This window comes from Bombina bombina, chromosome 1 (genome assembly GCF_027579735.1).
Source record: "Bombina bombina isolate aBomBom1 chromosome 1, aBomBom1.pri, whole genome shotgun sequence".
In the NCBI taxonomy this organism is placed as follows: domain Eukaryota; kingdom Metazoa; phylum Chordata; class Amphibia; order Anura; family Bombinatoridae; genus Bombina; species Bombina bombina.
The window spans coordinates 416,360,122-416,376,810 of record NC_069499.1 but is presented as its reverse complement, the minus strand read 5'-3'; the positions used below and the strand labels follow the sequence as shown (position 1 = coordinate 416,376,810).

The window sequence follows — 16,689 nt, the reverse complement described above, 5'->3', positions numbered from 1 at the left end:
CTCAAACGTTCACATTTACTTTCAATTTGTAATACGAAATCTCCTTCCGCCGTGCGCAAACAGCTGTGTTAAATCCGACATCGCTCACCACTCATAATCTGGCCCATAATGTGTTTGTTTTTTTTAAGGTATGCACAATGATGCTATTTGGTAATGAAAAAATGTGTGGACTTGCCCTTTTTTTCCGTTACAACCTGATTAACAAAACAAAACATAGCCCTTTGTCCTGCCATTGATAAAATTGTTTTGTGGTGAGGCCTGCTGAAAATTCCAAATTCCCTCTAATGGGTAGAAATCTAAGATAGGTATGAGAGATGCCCAACCGTAACAAAGTTTCCTCCATGCCCTAAGTGATTCTAGAAATACAGAAGAGCCATCGCCTATATTATCCTTTTTTTGTAATGTCATATGTGGCAGCATCGCTAATGACCATGGTTTTACCAGGTCTCTCTCTCTCTTTATTTGTTAGCGTAAAGTGGCTAGTGCCTCCTAACCATTCTAATACGTATTTGCTTTGACACTGACTAATTGTATAACTCTTAAGTTCGGGAGAACTGGTAAGTCTGGTAAGTCTCTGGAGGTGGCAGAAATGTGTTTTTTTCCCATGCCATAAAAACTCTTAACGTTTTTTTATTAAAGAGTAATAAATCTTTTCTGTGCAGTTTTTTGGTAACATTTGGAACAAGTACAAAAGTTTGGGAAAGAGTATCATCTTGATCAGAGACACTGGTAAAACTCAAATTATTTAAATCCTACAATATTTTAACTATCAGTGGTCTGTAGTAAACTCCCCGATATTAATGCTATGATCTACCAACTTGAAGTCAAAGCCTAAAGTTTTAGTTGTTTGAATGGAGTACAGCCACATAAGATCACACTTGTCTTTATTAATTTGGTAATCCGAAACTTGGCTGAATTCCACAATCAAAGACATCAAACGGGGCAATTCTGATTCTGGTTGTGATATGGATAGACTCATATTGTCTGCATACAAAGATAAATGTAGAGAAGTAGAGCCTATATTTATCAATCTTGTCTATCTTATTCTCCATGCTAGTGGCTTAGTAGCCAGATCAAAGAGGATGAGTGATAATGAACACCCCTGCCTGGTACCCTATTGTAGGGGAAATCTTGGGGAGAGGGCTCCATTCAATGCCGCCTGCGCTGATTTATATATGCTGGAGATATCCGCAAAGAAGGAACCCCGAAAACCAAATTTGGTCTGGGTTTAAAACAAGTGATCAAATAGGACCTTGTCAAAGGCCTTCTCCACGTTCACCACCAGCATGCACGTCTTTTGCAGTTTGTCACTCCTGCCCTTCCTCTGATGTATCCAGTATTGTGATATTAGTTGCATCTTCCTAATGTTAATTATGGACTATCTGACTTTTACGAAGCCCATCAGGTCTTTGTGTATGAGGAATGGAATAATGCCCACCCGTCTATTTGCAAAAATTTTAGTGAAAATTTTATAGTCGCTATTTAATTGTGATATGGGTTTGTAGGATTCGCTCATAGTGGGGATCTTTGCCAGGTTTTGTAGGAACACAAATGTTCGCCTCTGTGAAGCAATCTCCTAATTCTCTGTCCCCCTGCATAATAGCATTAAAGAGTTTGACTAGGGTGTCTGTCACCCCCTCTATCATAAATTTGTCAAATTCGCCAGCATTCCTTCCAGTCCTACCGGCTTATTAATAGGTGTATCCTGAATTGCTTTTTTATTTTCAGTTAGCAGAATTTACTGTTGCTACATTAACAAAACTAATTAAATTAAAAGCTTTATTATTATTTTTTTGTCTTACTATTCTGATATATAAGTGTAAATGGACTTAGTGATCTGTTTGGATTTAGTAAATGTGAATGACCATAAGTACAGAAAATACAGTGTAGCTGCTATCTATAATTAAGCTAAATTATCTTTATCTCTTCTATGAGTGTGTTATTGTTGTGAATACAGTCTAATACATTTGTAGTTTGTTAATACTGATCATCTTAAACAGGTAACAAATCTGGTTTTAAGAACTTTTTATTTTATTTTTTGAGCATAGGTGGGTTGATCGCTAGCAAACATTGATTTTACTAACTTAAGTCAAACAGGAATAAACAAATAACTCATAGTATTATTAGTTATTAGCATTATTAATTGTTTTAGCACAGCTTCTGTTCTATAACACTTGTTTCATTTTTACTTTTGATAGGATTTCCTTTCAGGAGCTCTGACTCAATAGTTTTCAAACAATATTGTTTATTCAGGCAGATGTGTAAAGGTAGTGTGCTATCTTAAAGGGACAGTCTAATCCAAAATTATCTTTCATAATTCAGAAAGGGCATGTAATTTTAAACAACTTTAACTTTTAACCTATTTACTTTTATCACCAATTTTGCTTTGTTCTCTTCGTATTCTTAGTTGAAAGCCAAACGTAGGAGGTTCATATGCTAATTTCTTAGACCTTGAAGGCCGCCTCTTATGTGAATTCTTTTTGACAGATTTTCACCACTAGAGGGTGTTAGTTTATGAATTGTCATATAGATAATACTGTGCTCACGCACATGGAGTTACCCATGAGTCAGCTCTGATTGGCTAAAATACAAGTCTGTCAAAAGAACTGAAATAAGGGGGCAGTTTGCAGAGGCTTAGATATAAGTTAATCAAAGAGGTAAAAAGTGTATTAATATAACTGTGTTGGTTATGCAAATTTAGAGACTGGGTAATAAAGGGATTATATACCGTATCTTTTAAAACCATAAACATTCTGGTGTAGCCTGTCCCTTTAAAAATATTTCAATTAGCATCTATTATCAAAATGAATATCTTCTTGGGGTATCTTTTCTTGAAATATATGTTTTCTGTGAGAACATACTGCGGTAGGCTTAGGGGCGTGCATGGATTTTGAGCACTATATATCAGCAATGTTTGCACCAATGTTTGTAACAATATTGGGCTAGATTACAAGTGGAGCACAAAATATAGATTTCCATCTTAATATGGGAAGAATCCACAGCTGCATTCCTTACTTGTGGGAAATACTGAACCTGGCCACCAGGAGGAGGCAAAGATACCCCAGCCAAAGGCTTAAATACCTCCCCCACTTCCTCATAACCCCAGTCATTCTTTGCCTTTCATCACAGTTGGCAGAGAAGTGTTAGAAGATTTTGGGAGTAGTCTCTTCGAGATGGGACTGGAGTTTTAAGTAGTCCTGTCAGCCTCTCAGTGAGAGCGTGGATGAAAGTTAGAGTCCGGAGATGCATGGAGAGTCTTTCTGCGAAACCATCCCGACTCATATTAACAGCTCCTTAAGCAATCAGCATTGAAGAGTTTCATTGCCTGCTTTCTTCACTCAAGTCCATCTCAGAAGCGATGCTACTATCTGTCACACTTGAAGGGCCGTGTGTTCCTGTTCCACGGCATAGATTCTGGTATGATCGTTTCATATTTTATACATGTATGATAACGCAAGAAGACAGGGTCACAGTGTGACTCCTTTCATCAGTATAGAATCAAGAGTTAATATCTCCTTAGGCGGATTATTGAACAGGGGGGAATAATCTTATATGTTTATTTGATTTTATGCTGCTTTTATGTGTGAGATGTTATTGGCTCATAGTCTGTTATGGAATATACAGGTTTCACTTTGAGAGCCATGCAGCTTACAAGCTTGGCGTGCTTTCTCATAGCAGGGACGGTCCTGCATTGTGCACCATGTGATTAATTCCCTTTTTCCTGACCGGGTGTCTATCAGAGAGGAGTCATAAATCTCTGTACTGTCTGGGTCATAGGAGGTGTTGAGTGCCCTAGCCATTGGGGTATAAGGGTGCCATTTTTAAAAAATAAAATAGGATGTTTTATTTCTCTAGTTCTCTGGTTATTGCACTAGCGATGGAGGATTCTGTTACTTTAGAGGGAACTCCCTCTATTCCTAATGAGTAATTCCTGTTTATATGGTGAGGAGGCCTTAGTTCCGCCCTCTCAATTATGTTCCATATTCCTTGATAATGTGATAATATCAAACATGTTTGATACCACGGAGCCGTCCACCTCTGAGGAGTTGTTGTCCAGTGAGGTGCGTACCCTACATTCTTATATCTCTACACATGCAGTTTTCCCGTAGTATTGCTGATCCTCCGTCTGAAGGGGGCCTTTTTTCACCAGACGTTACTGCGCAGTTAAGACAGCGGTGTCTGCTGTCTTTAATGCTTTACCTCGCCCTGCTAAGCGCAAGCGAAAGGTTACATATTGCACTCCTTCCCAGAGTACATCTGATAATTTATTGGATTTAACTGAGGGTTATCCGAGGATGAAGTTCTTTCTGAGTCTAAAGAGTATGAACATTCTGGGTCGGAGTCTGCTGCCTCTAAACCGCCGGCTGCGGAGGAACCAGACTTTAGTTTAGGAACTTGTTCTTTCTTCTAAAGGAAGTTTTTGGTGAATTAAGAGGTGCCAGATTCCAAATTGCCTGATAAACCTTTAATTCCTAAATTGGATAGAGTTTGAGGAATGGGTGGTACCTTATCCTTCCCTGCTCCTGTTAGATGGCGAACATTATTAAGAATGAATGGGACAGGATTGGATACCTTTTCCCCCTCTTTTTTTTAACAAATTGTCCCCGGTCCTGGACTCTCAATTGAGTTGTGAGGTTACGTCCCTTAATGGGATGGCGTTATCTTTACCCTTGCTAAACGTACTACTATCCCGCTTGAGGATAGTTTTTCGTTTGAAGAGCCCATGGATAAAGGATGGAAACTCTGTTAAGAAAGATGTTTCAACATACGGGATATTTCTTTCAACCGGCTGCGGCTGTCGCGGTTACTGGAGAAACTACCTTCTGGTGTGACTCCTTATAGGATTTGATCGGGGTGGTCTAGCTAAAGAAATTTTTCAAAGAGTATACCATTCGGAATATCTCCTCTGTCTTCTTCGATCCCATGGATGGCAGATAAGCAAGACAATATTTCTAACCGACCAGAGACGTTGCAAGCTAGCTTCAACATGTCTTGCCCTCCAGATCTCCTTAAGGCCATCTGTGGCTCGGTGTATGGAGGTGATTGGTCTCATGGTGTCCAACTTGGACATCATTTCATTTGCCAGGTTTCACCTCACACTGTTGCAACTGCGCATGCTGAACTAGGGGAACAGCGATCATTCGGATCAGTCTCAACAGATTTCTCTGGACAACCAATCGGGAGAATCGCTCTCTTGGTTTTTTTTGTCCGGATCACTTGTCCTGAGGGACGTCCGCCTCAAGACCATCCTGGGTGACTGTGACTACGCTCCCTCCTGATCTCATTTTGGCTCTTCGGGCACTATACAATTCTCTGAAGGCTTGGCCTCTGCTGGGTTCGTCCCAGTTAATCAGATTCCAATCAAACACTATATCCTCAGTGGCTTACATCAACCATCAGGGGGAATGAGAAGCTCCCTAGTTTTGAGGGAAGTATCTCGGATTCTGGTGTGGGGGAGACCCACATTTGTTTGCTATCAGCGATCCACATTCCGGGTGTGGATGACTGGGAAGCGGATTTCCTCAGCAGACAACTCTTTAATCTGGGAGAATGGTCTCTCCATCCCGAGGTTTTGCAGAGATTTGCAAGAGGAAGATCTTATAACATTTCAATACCAAGCTACCCAGATAGGGGTCGAGGTACAGGGATCCTCAGGCGGAGCTAACAGATGCATTAGCGGTGCCTTGGAGGTTCAATCCAATCTATCCTTTCCGACCATTACCACTACTTCCTAGTGTAGTGGCTCGTGTCAAGCAGGCGTCAGTGATACTGACTGCTCCGTCTTGGCCGCAAAGGATATGGTTCGCGGATCTAGTGGGGATGTATCATCTCCTCTGTGGAAGTTACCTTGTCGCAGGGATCTGCTGACCAAGGTCTCTTTGTTCATCAATGTCTAGATTCTCTGAGGCTGACTGTGTGGAGATTGAACGCTTAGTCCTAGCCAAGAGAGGGTTTTCTGAGAGAGTTATTTTTACTCTCATTCAAGCTTGTAAGCTGGTTGCTCGTCGCATCTATCATAAGGTGTGGAGGACCTACTTATTCTGTTCTCCAGGATGAACTGAAGAAGGGCTTTTCTGCAAGTCCCCTGAGGGGACAGTTTTTGGCCCTGTCTGTGTTACTGCACAAGAGGTTTGCAGAGCTTCCAGATGTGCAGCCATTTGTTAAGACTCTGCTGGGATCAGACCTGTGTTTAGATCTAAGGCTCCTCCTTGGAGTTTAAATCTTGTCCTTAAGGTTTTGCATCGGGCTCCGTTGGATCCTATGCATGAAGTAGACTCCTTTTCTACTGGCTATTGCTTCTGCCTTGCAATGCGTCCTTCCTTATCTGGCTTTTCATGCCGATAAGGCTGTTTTACGAACCAAGTTAGGTTTTCTTCCTAAGGTTGTGTCAATTCGCAACATCAATCAAGAGATTGTGGTTCCTTTCTTATGTCCTAATCCTTCTTCGTCGAAGGAACGTTTACAACGTATTTCTGGATGTGGTTTGTGCCTTGAAGTGCTATCTTCGGGCTTCAAAGGAATTTAGACAAACCTCTTTCTCTGTTTGTTCTCTTTTCCGGGAAGCGTAGGGGTCAGAAGACCTCTTCCTTATCTTTTTGTCTGAGGAGTGTCATCCGTTTAGCATAGAAACGGCGGGACATAAGCCTCCTCTGAGGATTACGGCTCATTCTACGAGAGCAGTGGTTTCCTCTTGGGCCTTCAAAAACGAAGCCTCTATGAATCAGATTTGTAAGGCGGCTACCTGGTTCTCCTTACATACTTTTTCCAAAATTTTACAAGTTTGACGTTTTTGCTTCTGCTGAAGCAGCCTTTGGGAGAAAGGTTTTGCAGGCTGTGGGGTCCTCAGATTAGGGTCCGCCTCTCTCTTTTTTTCCCTCCCGTTAGCATTCCGTGTACTCTAGAGCTTGGGTATATGTTTCCCACAAGTAAGGAATGCAGCTGTAGACTCTTCCCATATTAAGATGGAAAACATAAATTATGCTTACCTGATAATTGCATTTCCATCTGTATGGGAATAGTCCACAGCTCCCGTCCTTGTTCTCTGATGGGCGGCCATAAATTTGACATTTTTTCTTCTTTCACCTTTTTCACCCTGATATTTCTCCTACTGTTCCTTGTTCCCTCAGCAGAATGACTGGGGTTATGAGGAAGTGGGGGAGGTATTTAAGCCTTTGACTGGGGTGTCTGGCTCCTCCTGAGGGCCAGGTTCAGTATTTCCCACAAGTAAGGAATGCAGCTGTGGACTCTTCCCATACAGATGGAAATGAAATTATCAGATAAGCATAATTTATGTTTTTGCAAGGGCGATATTTGGGCTCCACTTAGTAATATTAGCGCACGTAAATGTGCACTGGTATTACAAGTTAGGTGCACAGAAGAATTGCGCTCACAAGAGCGTGCTTCCTTAAGCTCCAACGGGAGCCTTGTTCTCATTCCGTGAGACAAGGCATGAGAATCTTGTGCAGCGAAGGTCACGCAGTGATGGGCAGTAGATCTTAAATTCTAAACTTTCATGACTCAGATAGATAATGCAGCTTTAAAGGGTCACTGTAAGTAAATATTTTCTATGCCTGTTACTAACTAACTACCCCAAATACGCTTTTTATCAATAGCATTTCATTAACATATCTCTACCGTATATCAGAAATCTTGGCTGCAAATATAATTGTTTTCCAAACGCACTCCGTGGGTATCCTTTGCTCTGTACCAATCCGTTTACAATACCTAGGTTTCAAAATGGCGCTTTAAACACAAAGTTATTGGTTCAAGTATTTTGAACACGCAGTGCTGAAAATAGTGGGCAGGATAACGTGACATCATCGGCGAATAAAAGATATAACTTTTAGAACGTTATGAAACTTCGTTTTGGAGAAAATATAGGTCAGTAGGTTTTAATTAATGTTTATTAACTTTAATATGTTAGTTGTTTAGCTTAAAAATTATAACAGAAAGTAATCCTTTAAGAGACTTTCCAATAAAGTTCCATCCTCAAATTGTGAAGTCTTTTTATATGCACAATTTCTGAAACTCTAGCTTTTAGTGAGCGTGTGCAAGAGTTTGCAGTGTATAAGGATAAGAGTCTGTTATTAGCTGTCACATGATACAGGGGGCTGGCAAATGAAAGAATATTTTGACATTTGTAAAAAAAAAAATCTACTTTTTATTATGCACTTTTTGGATTTTGCAAATCTACTATGTTTAATGTTTTTTAAATGTATACAATGTAAAACAGTGGTAGCATGTATGGTTGTTTTGTAGTCCCATTGTACCATTTTGGGGCTCCAGTGACACCCACAATGCACTCAACCTTTAGGCTTGCGATATATGGTGTCAACAGAACTTCGAACCTTGTAATAGACCTTATTGCAATATAACCATTGATGTTTGGCATTTTCATTTGAAAGGTCCAGAAGAAATGGCAAAGGAACGAGAGAGGAAACGAAAAGCGGAGAATCTCCAGATAAAAGAAGAGACATTTGAATGTTTTGAAGAGAAAATAAACTGTTTGAATCAAAGTAATGGTGAACAAAAAGACTGTAAAGAGAAGGACAGCACCAATTTGTTTCTGCAGAAGCCTGGCTCCTTCTCAAAACTTAGTAAACTGCTAGAAGTAGCAAAAATGCCTCCAGAAATGGATGTTATAACCCCTAAAACAAATGTTGCCCCAAATGGATGCTCCCTACCCTACCATACTATTGTAAGGAGTACACCTGTCATCTTGCAAACAAACTCAACACAGAGGAACCCTGAAAAGACAGTTGACTTGAATCCTTTTTCTCCTATAGGAAGTGGGTCAGCAAAATTCTACAGTTCACCTATAGTTCAGAACGAAGAGCTGCTAAAGACTCTTACAGACAAAAGTAGGCAGTGGTTCAGTCTTCTCCCAAGGACACCATGTGATGATACATCACTAACACACATAGATTCATCTGGTTCTTTTTCTTCAGCCCCACAGTCCCGGATTCAGTCCCAGCCCCCGTCACCTGCCCCGTCTCCAATAGCAAATTCTTCTTCTGTACAGAGTAGTATGGGGTTAACTCCTTTTGCATTGTCACCTCTTCAGGTTAGTTTTGTAATATTTATTTATTTATTTACTTATTTTTTTGCCTGTGATGTGTAGTTAATATTGCAACCTGTCCCCAAATAAGCAGGTGCTATGTAGTTTGTTACAATGGTTTTATTATAAAAGATAAATACAGTATAACCTCAGGTCCAAGTGGTGAGTATTTGCGTGTATTCTTAAAGTGTAAAACTGAGAAATATTTCTCCAACATTGGTGTGTCCGGTCCACGGCATCATCCTTACTTGTGGGAATATTCTCTTCCCCAACAGGAAATGGCAAAGAGCACAGCAAAAGCTGTCCATATAGCCCCTCCTCAGGCTCCGCCCCCCAGTCATTCTCTTTGCCGCTCTGAACAAGTAGCATCTCCACGGAGATGGTGAAGAGTATGTGGTGTTTAGTTGTAGTTTTTTATTCTTCTATCAAAAGTTTGTTATTTTGAAATAGTACTGGTTGTGCTATTTACTCTGAAACAGAAAGAGATGAAGAGTTCTGTTTAAAAGAGTAGTATGATTTTAGCAGCAGTAACTAAAATCAATTGCTGTTCCCACGCAGGACTGTTGAGCCTAGAGAACTTCATTTGGGGGGAACAGTTTGCAGACTTTTCTGCTCAAGGTATGACTAGCCATTTATCTAACAAGACTGTGTAATGCTGGAAGGCTGTCATTTTCCCTCATGGGGATCGGTAAGCCATTTTCTCAGACTCAAAAAGAATAAAGGGCTTATTATGGGCTATTAACTGGTGGACACTCTTAAGGGCTAAATCGATTGCTTATTTAAGTATTATTTACAGTTTGAAGTGGATTTCACACTTTTTCTTATTTGGGGAACGTTTTTAACGCCAGGCACTAGTTAAGACACCTTCCCAGTCAGGAAGGGCCTTTCACTGTAGTAGGCAGAGCCTCATTTTCGCGCCATTATTGCGCAGTTTCTTTTGAGTGCAGTGCATGCAGCTGCATGTGAGAGGGTCTGGTATCCACTGAAAACGTTCCTGGAAGGCTTGAATTGGTATCGTATACCCCCTGGGATAGGTGAAGTCGCAACAAACGCTGTGGCTGGGACTGTAGTGGGGTTAAAATTGCAAACGGCTCCGGTTTCCGCATTTTAAGGGTTAAAAGCTTGAAAATTGGGGTGCAATACTTTGAATGCATTAAGACACTGTGGTGATAATTTGGTAAAGATTGGATAATTTCTTCATAGTTTTTCACATGTTCAGTAATAAAGTGTGCTCTGTTTAACATTTAAAGAGACAGTAACGGTTTTGTTTAAAAACGGTTTTTGTGCTTTATTAACCAGTTTAAGCCTGTTTAACATGTCTGTACCTTCAGATAGATCATGTTCTGTATGTATGGAGGCCAAGGTGGTTCCCCCTTCAAATGTATGTGATAATTGTGCCATGGCGTCCAAACAAAGTAAGGACAGTACTGTCACATTTAGTAAGGTTGCCCAGGATGATTCCTCAAATGAAGGAAGTAGGGATAGTTCTGCATCCTCTCCTTCTGTGTCTATACCAGTTATGCCCGCGCAGGCGACCCCTAGTACTTCTAGCGCGCCAATGCTTGTTACTATGCAACAATTGACGGCAGTAATGGATAACTCCATAGCTAATATTTTATCCAAAATGCCAGCATTTTAGAGAAAGCGTGATTGCTCAGTTTTAAACACTATAGAGCAGGAGGGCGCTGATGATAATTTATCTGTCATACCCTCACACCAGTCTGAAGTGGCAGTGAGGGGGGGTTTGTCAGATGGAGAAATTTCTGATACAGGAAGAATTTCTCAGCAGACAGAACCTGATGTTGTGACATTTAAATTTAAATTAGAGCATCTCCGCGCATTACTTAAGGAGGTGCTATCTACTCTGGATGATTGTGACAATTTGGTCATCCCAGAAAAATTGTGCAAGATGGACAAATTCCTAGAGGTCCCGGTGCACCCTGATGCCTTTCCGATACCTAAGAGGGTGGCGGACATAGTGAATAAGGAGTGGGAGAGGCCAGGCATACCTTTTGTCCCTCCTCCTATATTTAAGAAATTGTTCCCCATGGTCGACCCCAGGAAGGACACATGGCAAACAGTCCCTAAGGTCGAGGGGGCGGTTTCTACACTAGCCAAACGCACGACTATTCCCATTGAGGACAATTGTGCTTTTAAAGATCCTATGGATAAAAAATTGGAGGGTTTGCTTAAAAAGATTTTTGTACAGCAAGGTTACCTCCTTCAACCAATTTCGTGCATTATTCCTGTCACTACAGCAGCGTGTTTCTGGTTCGAGGAACTGGAAAAGTCGCATAGTAAGGAGACTCCATATGAGGAGGTCATGGACAGAATTCACGCACTTAAGTTAGCTAATTCCTTTATTTTAGATGCCGCTTTGCAGTTAGCGAGATTAGGGGCGAAAAATTCAGGGTTTCCAATTGTGGCGCGCAGAGCGCTCTGGCTAAAGTCTTGGTCGGCAGATGTATCTTCCAAGACAAAATTGCTTAATATCCCTTTCAAAGGTAAGACCCTTTTTGGGCCAGAATTGAAAGAGATTATTTCAGACATCACTGGGGGAAAGGGCGATGCCCTCCCACAAGATAGGCCTTTCAAGGCTAAGAATAAGTCCAATTTTCGTTCCTTTCGCAATTTCAGGAACGGACCGGCTTCCAACACTGCAGCCTCTAGACAAGAGGGTAACGCTTCCCAGACTAAACCAGCTTGGAAACCAATGCAAGGCTGGAACAAGGGTAAACAGGTCAAGAAGCCTGCTGCTGCTACCAAGACAGCATGAAGGGGTAGCCCCCGATCCGGGACCGGATCTAGTAGGGGGCAGGCTTGGGCAAGAGATGTTCAGGATCCCTGGGCACTAGAAATAGTTTCTCAGGGTTATCTTCTAGAATTCAAGGAACTACCCCCAAGGGGAAGGTTCCACATGTCTCACTTATCTTCAAACCAAATAAAGAGACAGGCATTCTTACATTGTGTAGAAGACCTGTTAAAGATGGGAGTGATACACCCAGTTCCAGCTGTGGAACAAGGTCAGGGGTTTTACTCAAACCTGTTTGTAGTTCCCAAAAAAGAGGGAACTTTCAGACCAATTCTGGATTTAAAGATTCTAAACAAATTTCTCAGAGTTCCATCGTTCAAAATGGAAACCATTCGAACAATTTTACCTACAATCCAGGAGGGTCAATATATGACGACCGTGGATTTAAAGGATGCGTATCTACATATTCCTATCCACAAAGATCATCATCAGTTCCTAAGGTTCGCCTTTCTGGACAAACATTATCAGTTCGTGGCTCTTCCATTCGGTTTAGCCACTGCTCCCAGAATTTTCACAAAGGTGCTAGGGTCCCTTCTAGCGGTTCTAAGACCGAGGGGCATTGCAGTGGCACCTTACCTAGACGACATTCTAATTCAAGCGTCGTCTCTTTCCAAGGCAAAGGCTCATACAGACATTGTTCTAGCCTTTCTCAGATCTCACGGGTGGAAGGTGAACGTAGAAAAGAGTTCCCTGTCTCCGTCAACAAGAGTTCCCTTTTTGGGAACAATAATAGATTCTTTAGAAATGAAGATCTTCCTGGCAGAGGTCAGAAAGTCAAAGCTTCTGAATGCTTGTCAAGTTCTTCACTCTATTCTGCAGCCTTCCATAGCTCAGTGCATGGAAGTAGTAGGATTAATGGTTGCAGCAATGGACATAGTTCCTTTTGCTCGAATTCATCTAAGACCATTACAACTGTGCATGCTCAATCAGTGGAAGGGGGACTATGCAGACTTGTCTCCCCAGATTCAAGTAGACCAGGTAACCAGAGACTCACTCTGTTGGTGGTTGACTCAGGATCACCTGTCTCAGGGAATGAGTTTCCGCAGACCAGAGTGGGTCATTGTCACGACCGACGCCAGTCTATTAGGCTGGGGCGCGGTCTGGGACTCCCTGAAAGCTCAGGGTCTATGGTCTCGGGAAGAGTCCCTTCTCCCGATAAACATCCTGGAACTGAGAGCGATATTCAATGCACTCCGGGCTTGGCCTCAACTAGCGAAGGCCAGATTCATAAGATTCCAGTCGGACAACATGACGACTGTTGCTTACATCAACCATCAGGGAGGAACAAGGAGTTCCTTGGCGATGAGAGAGGTATCCAAAATCATCAAATGGGCGGAGGATCACTCCTGCCACCTATCTGCAATTCATATCCCAGGAGTAGACAACTGGGAGGCGGATTACTTGAGTCGTCAGACTTTCCATCCGGGGGAGTGGGAACTCCACCCGGAGGTCTTTGCCCAGTTAACCCAATTATGGGGCATTCCAGACATGGATCTGATGGCGTCCCGTCAGAACTTCAAGGTTCCTTGCTACGGGTCCAGATCCAGGGATCCCAAGGCTATTCTAGTGGATGCATTAGTGGTGCCTTGGTCGTTCAACCTAGCTTATGTGTTTCCACCGTTTCCTCTCCTTCCCAGGCTCGTAGCCAGGATCAAACAGGAGAAGGCCTCGGTGATTCTGATAGCTCCTGCGTGGCCACGCAGGACTTGGTATGCAGACCTGGTGAATATGTCATCGGCTCCACCATGGAAGCTACCTTTGAGACAGGATCTTCTAGTACAAGGTCCATTCGAACATCCAAATCTAGTTTCTCTACAGCTGACTGCTTGGAAATTGAACGCTTGATTTTATCCAAGCGTGGATTTTCAAATTCAGTGATAGATACTCTGGTCCAAGCCAGAAAACCTGTGACTAGAAAGATTTACCATAAAATATGAAAAAAATATATCTGTTGGTGTGAATCCAAGGGATTCTCCTGGAGTAAAATTAAAATTCCTAAGATTCTCTCCTTTCTCCAAGAGGGTTTGGATAAAGGGTTGTCAGCAAGTTCTCTAAAGGGACAGATTTCTGCTTTATCTGTCTTGTTACACAAACGACTGGCAGCTATGCCAGATGTACAAGCTTTTGTACAGGCTTTAGTCAGAATCAAGCCTGTCTACAGACCCATGACTCCTCCTTGGAGTCTAAATTTAGTTCTTTCAGTTCTTCAAGGGGTTCCGTTTGAACCTTTACATTCCATAGATATCAAGTTACTATCTTGGAAAGTTCTGTTTTTGGTTGCTATTTCTTCTGCTAGAAGAGTTTCTGAATTATCTGCTTTGCAGTGTAATCCACCCTATCTGGTGTTCCATTCAGATAAGGTTGTTTTGCGTACTAAGCCTGGTTTTCTTCCAAAAGTTGTTTCCAACAAGAATATTAACCAGGAAATAGTTGTTCCTTCTCTGTGTCCGAATCCAGTTTCAAAGAAGGAACGTTTGTTACACAATTTAGATGTAGTTCGTGCTTTAAAGTTCTATTTAGAAGCAACAAAGGATTTTAGACAAACCTCATCTTTGTTTGTCGTTTTCTCTGGTAAGAGGAGAGGACAAAAAGCTACTGCTACCTCTCTTTCTTTCTGGCTGAAAAGCATTATCCGATTGGCTTATGAGACTGCCGGACGGCAGCCTCCTGAACGAATCACAGCTCACTCTACTAGGGCTGTGGCTTCCACATGGGCCTTCAAGAACGAGGCTTCTGTTGATCAGATATGTAAGGCAGCGACTTGGTCTTCTCTGCACACTTTTGCCAAATTCTACAAATTTGATACTTATGCTTCTTCGGAGGCTATTTTTGGGAGAAAGGTTTTGCAAGCCGTGGTGCCTTCTGTTTAGGTAACCTGATTGCTCCCTCCCTTCATCCGTGTCCTAAAGCTTTGGTATTGGTTCCCACAAGTAAGGATGACGCCGTGTACCGGACACACCAATGTTGGAGAAAACAGAATTTATGCTTACCTGATAAATTACTTTCTCCAACGGTGTGTCCGGTCCACTGCCCGCCCTAGTTTTTTTTAATCAGGTTTGAAAAATTTCTTTCTCTATACACTACAGTCTCCACGGCACCCTATAGTTTCTCCTTTTTTCTCCTAACCGTCGGTCGAATGACTGGGGGGCGGAGCCTGAGGAGAGGCTATATGGACAGCTTTTGCTGTGCTCTTTGCCATTTCCTGTTGGGGAAGAGAATATTCCCACAAGTAAGGATGACGCCGTGGACCGGACACACCGTTGGAGAAAGTAATTTATCAGGTAAGCATAAATTCTGTTTTTGCTCCTGTTCATGAAAGCACAAGATATATATATAATTGGGTAAATTCACCATTTTCTTGGATATAGAAAATCACACTAAAAATGTCTTAGTGGATCCTCCCCTTCCACATCCCATTCACTCTGTCTCCAGCGATCCTCCCCTTCATTATTCCATCCACCCTTAGTATACCACCATGGGAGCTCTTCTCCCTTCTTAGATTACAGTTTCCTTGTTTTCTTAGTCATTTGATTTTCTACAGTGACCCCTTTCTCCTACATACTGCAATGTTTCATGCAATCTTAACTTGCTGTGAAGAAGTAGACCCCTAACACTAGTTGACTGGCCTGGCTTTTGATGTGCTGCACCTATCAGAGGACAGTGATAGTAGGAGCTAAGTTGTGCTGTCCCCTGCTTTATATTTCTACATGGTAAACTAACTGCAAGAGTAGTGTAATCACTACTAATGTGATTCCTCTCACTCCCTTGAACAGTAAGTTACTCAAGTGGTAGGTGTTCTAAAGCCATTTAAGACACAGCCATCCTAAGACACAAACGGTAGTCTGTTCAGATGGGGAGAGGTTAAATTGTATGATCAAACTACCATGACTTGATCACTTGGGAGGTGGTTTATCTCATCCTCTGTACACATTTACCTCCTTATTATGTTCGTATTTACTTATGAATGATTTAACCCATTGATTTGCCTGTAACACATATACAGCAGTGATTTCCAAATAGATTGCCTGTAACCTGTATGGCTCTAACTGTTCAAGCAGTAGCAGGTCAGTGTGGAGTTGTGGCTGTAGCACAGACCCTCTAGTATCAGAGCCCCTTGCACAGAGAGTACAAATTAGGCACATAGGATCACGTCACAGAGGCTGCAAGAAGGATTGTTTACAACTGAATTTACTGCAGCAGTCAATAGCAGTGCAGAGTTCTAGGTTGCTCTTTCTATTTGCCATGGTAACCTGGAAACCTGTATTTACAAAGATAAATACCATTAAAAAAATATGATCGTAGTTAATTGGTGCATGTATTCAGAGTGCATTAAGACAAATTTCATAGGATGACAAAAAACCTAATGACAGTTGGGTAGTAATGTTTTGTGAAACAACATGTAGCGACATAGCCACATTAAATTACTGAAGTTTATATCCACTACTTAGATAAAGACTGGAATGCCTCTGATGGGACTTCAGTTTTGTGGATGGCCCTCGACAGTTGTTCCTGCAAATCTTCAATTCTCACCTTCAATGTCTGTCCTGGGATTAGGATTAACAGATGGAAATGGTCATTCTTTTCTTTCTCCAAATATCCAGTCAAGCAAAAGTGAATCTCCAGTGCCACAGAGTGATAAATCAGCATGCACACCTTCCTCTTCAGTTGAGTTACCAAAACCAGTAGATTACCCTAGTCCACGACCTATACCGGAAGGTAAATGTTGTTCACCGATAACTGTGAGAAAATATTTTGCTATGTTAGTGTATAGAGCTTAAAGGGACATGAAACTCAAAATGTTACCTTTATTATTCAGATA

General features: G+C 41.8%; 1 protein-coding gene across 9 annotated transcripts in view; it reads left to right on the top strand.

Annotated features, from left to right (window-relative positions):
• The window catches only part of BAZ2B (bromodomain adjacent to zinc finger domain 2B), an 842,173-nt gene that overhangs the window by 707,812 nt on the left and 117,672 nt on the right, over positions 1-16,689 (top strand). For all 9 annotated transcript variants that reach the window (XM_053698336.1, XM_053698337.1, XM_053698343.1 and 6 more), the window contains 2 exons: positions 8,406-9,064; positions 16,319-16,586. In XM_053698336.1, coding sequence (XP_053554311.1) covers positions 8,406-9,064; positions 16,319-16,586 — 927 coding nt within the window. The remainder of the gene's footprint in view (positions 1-8,405; positions 9,065-16,318; positions 16,587-16,689) is intronic.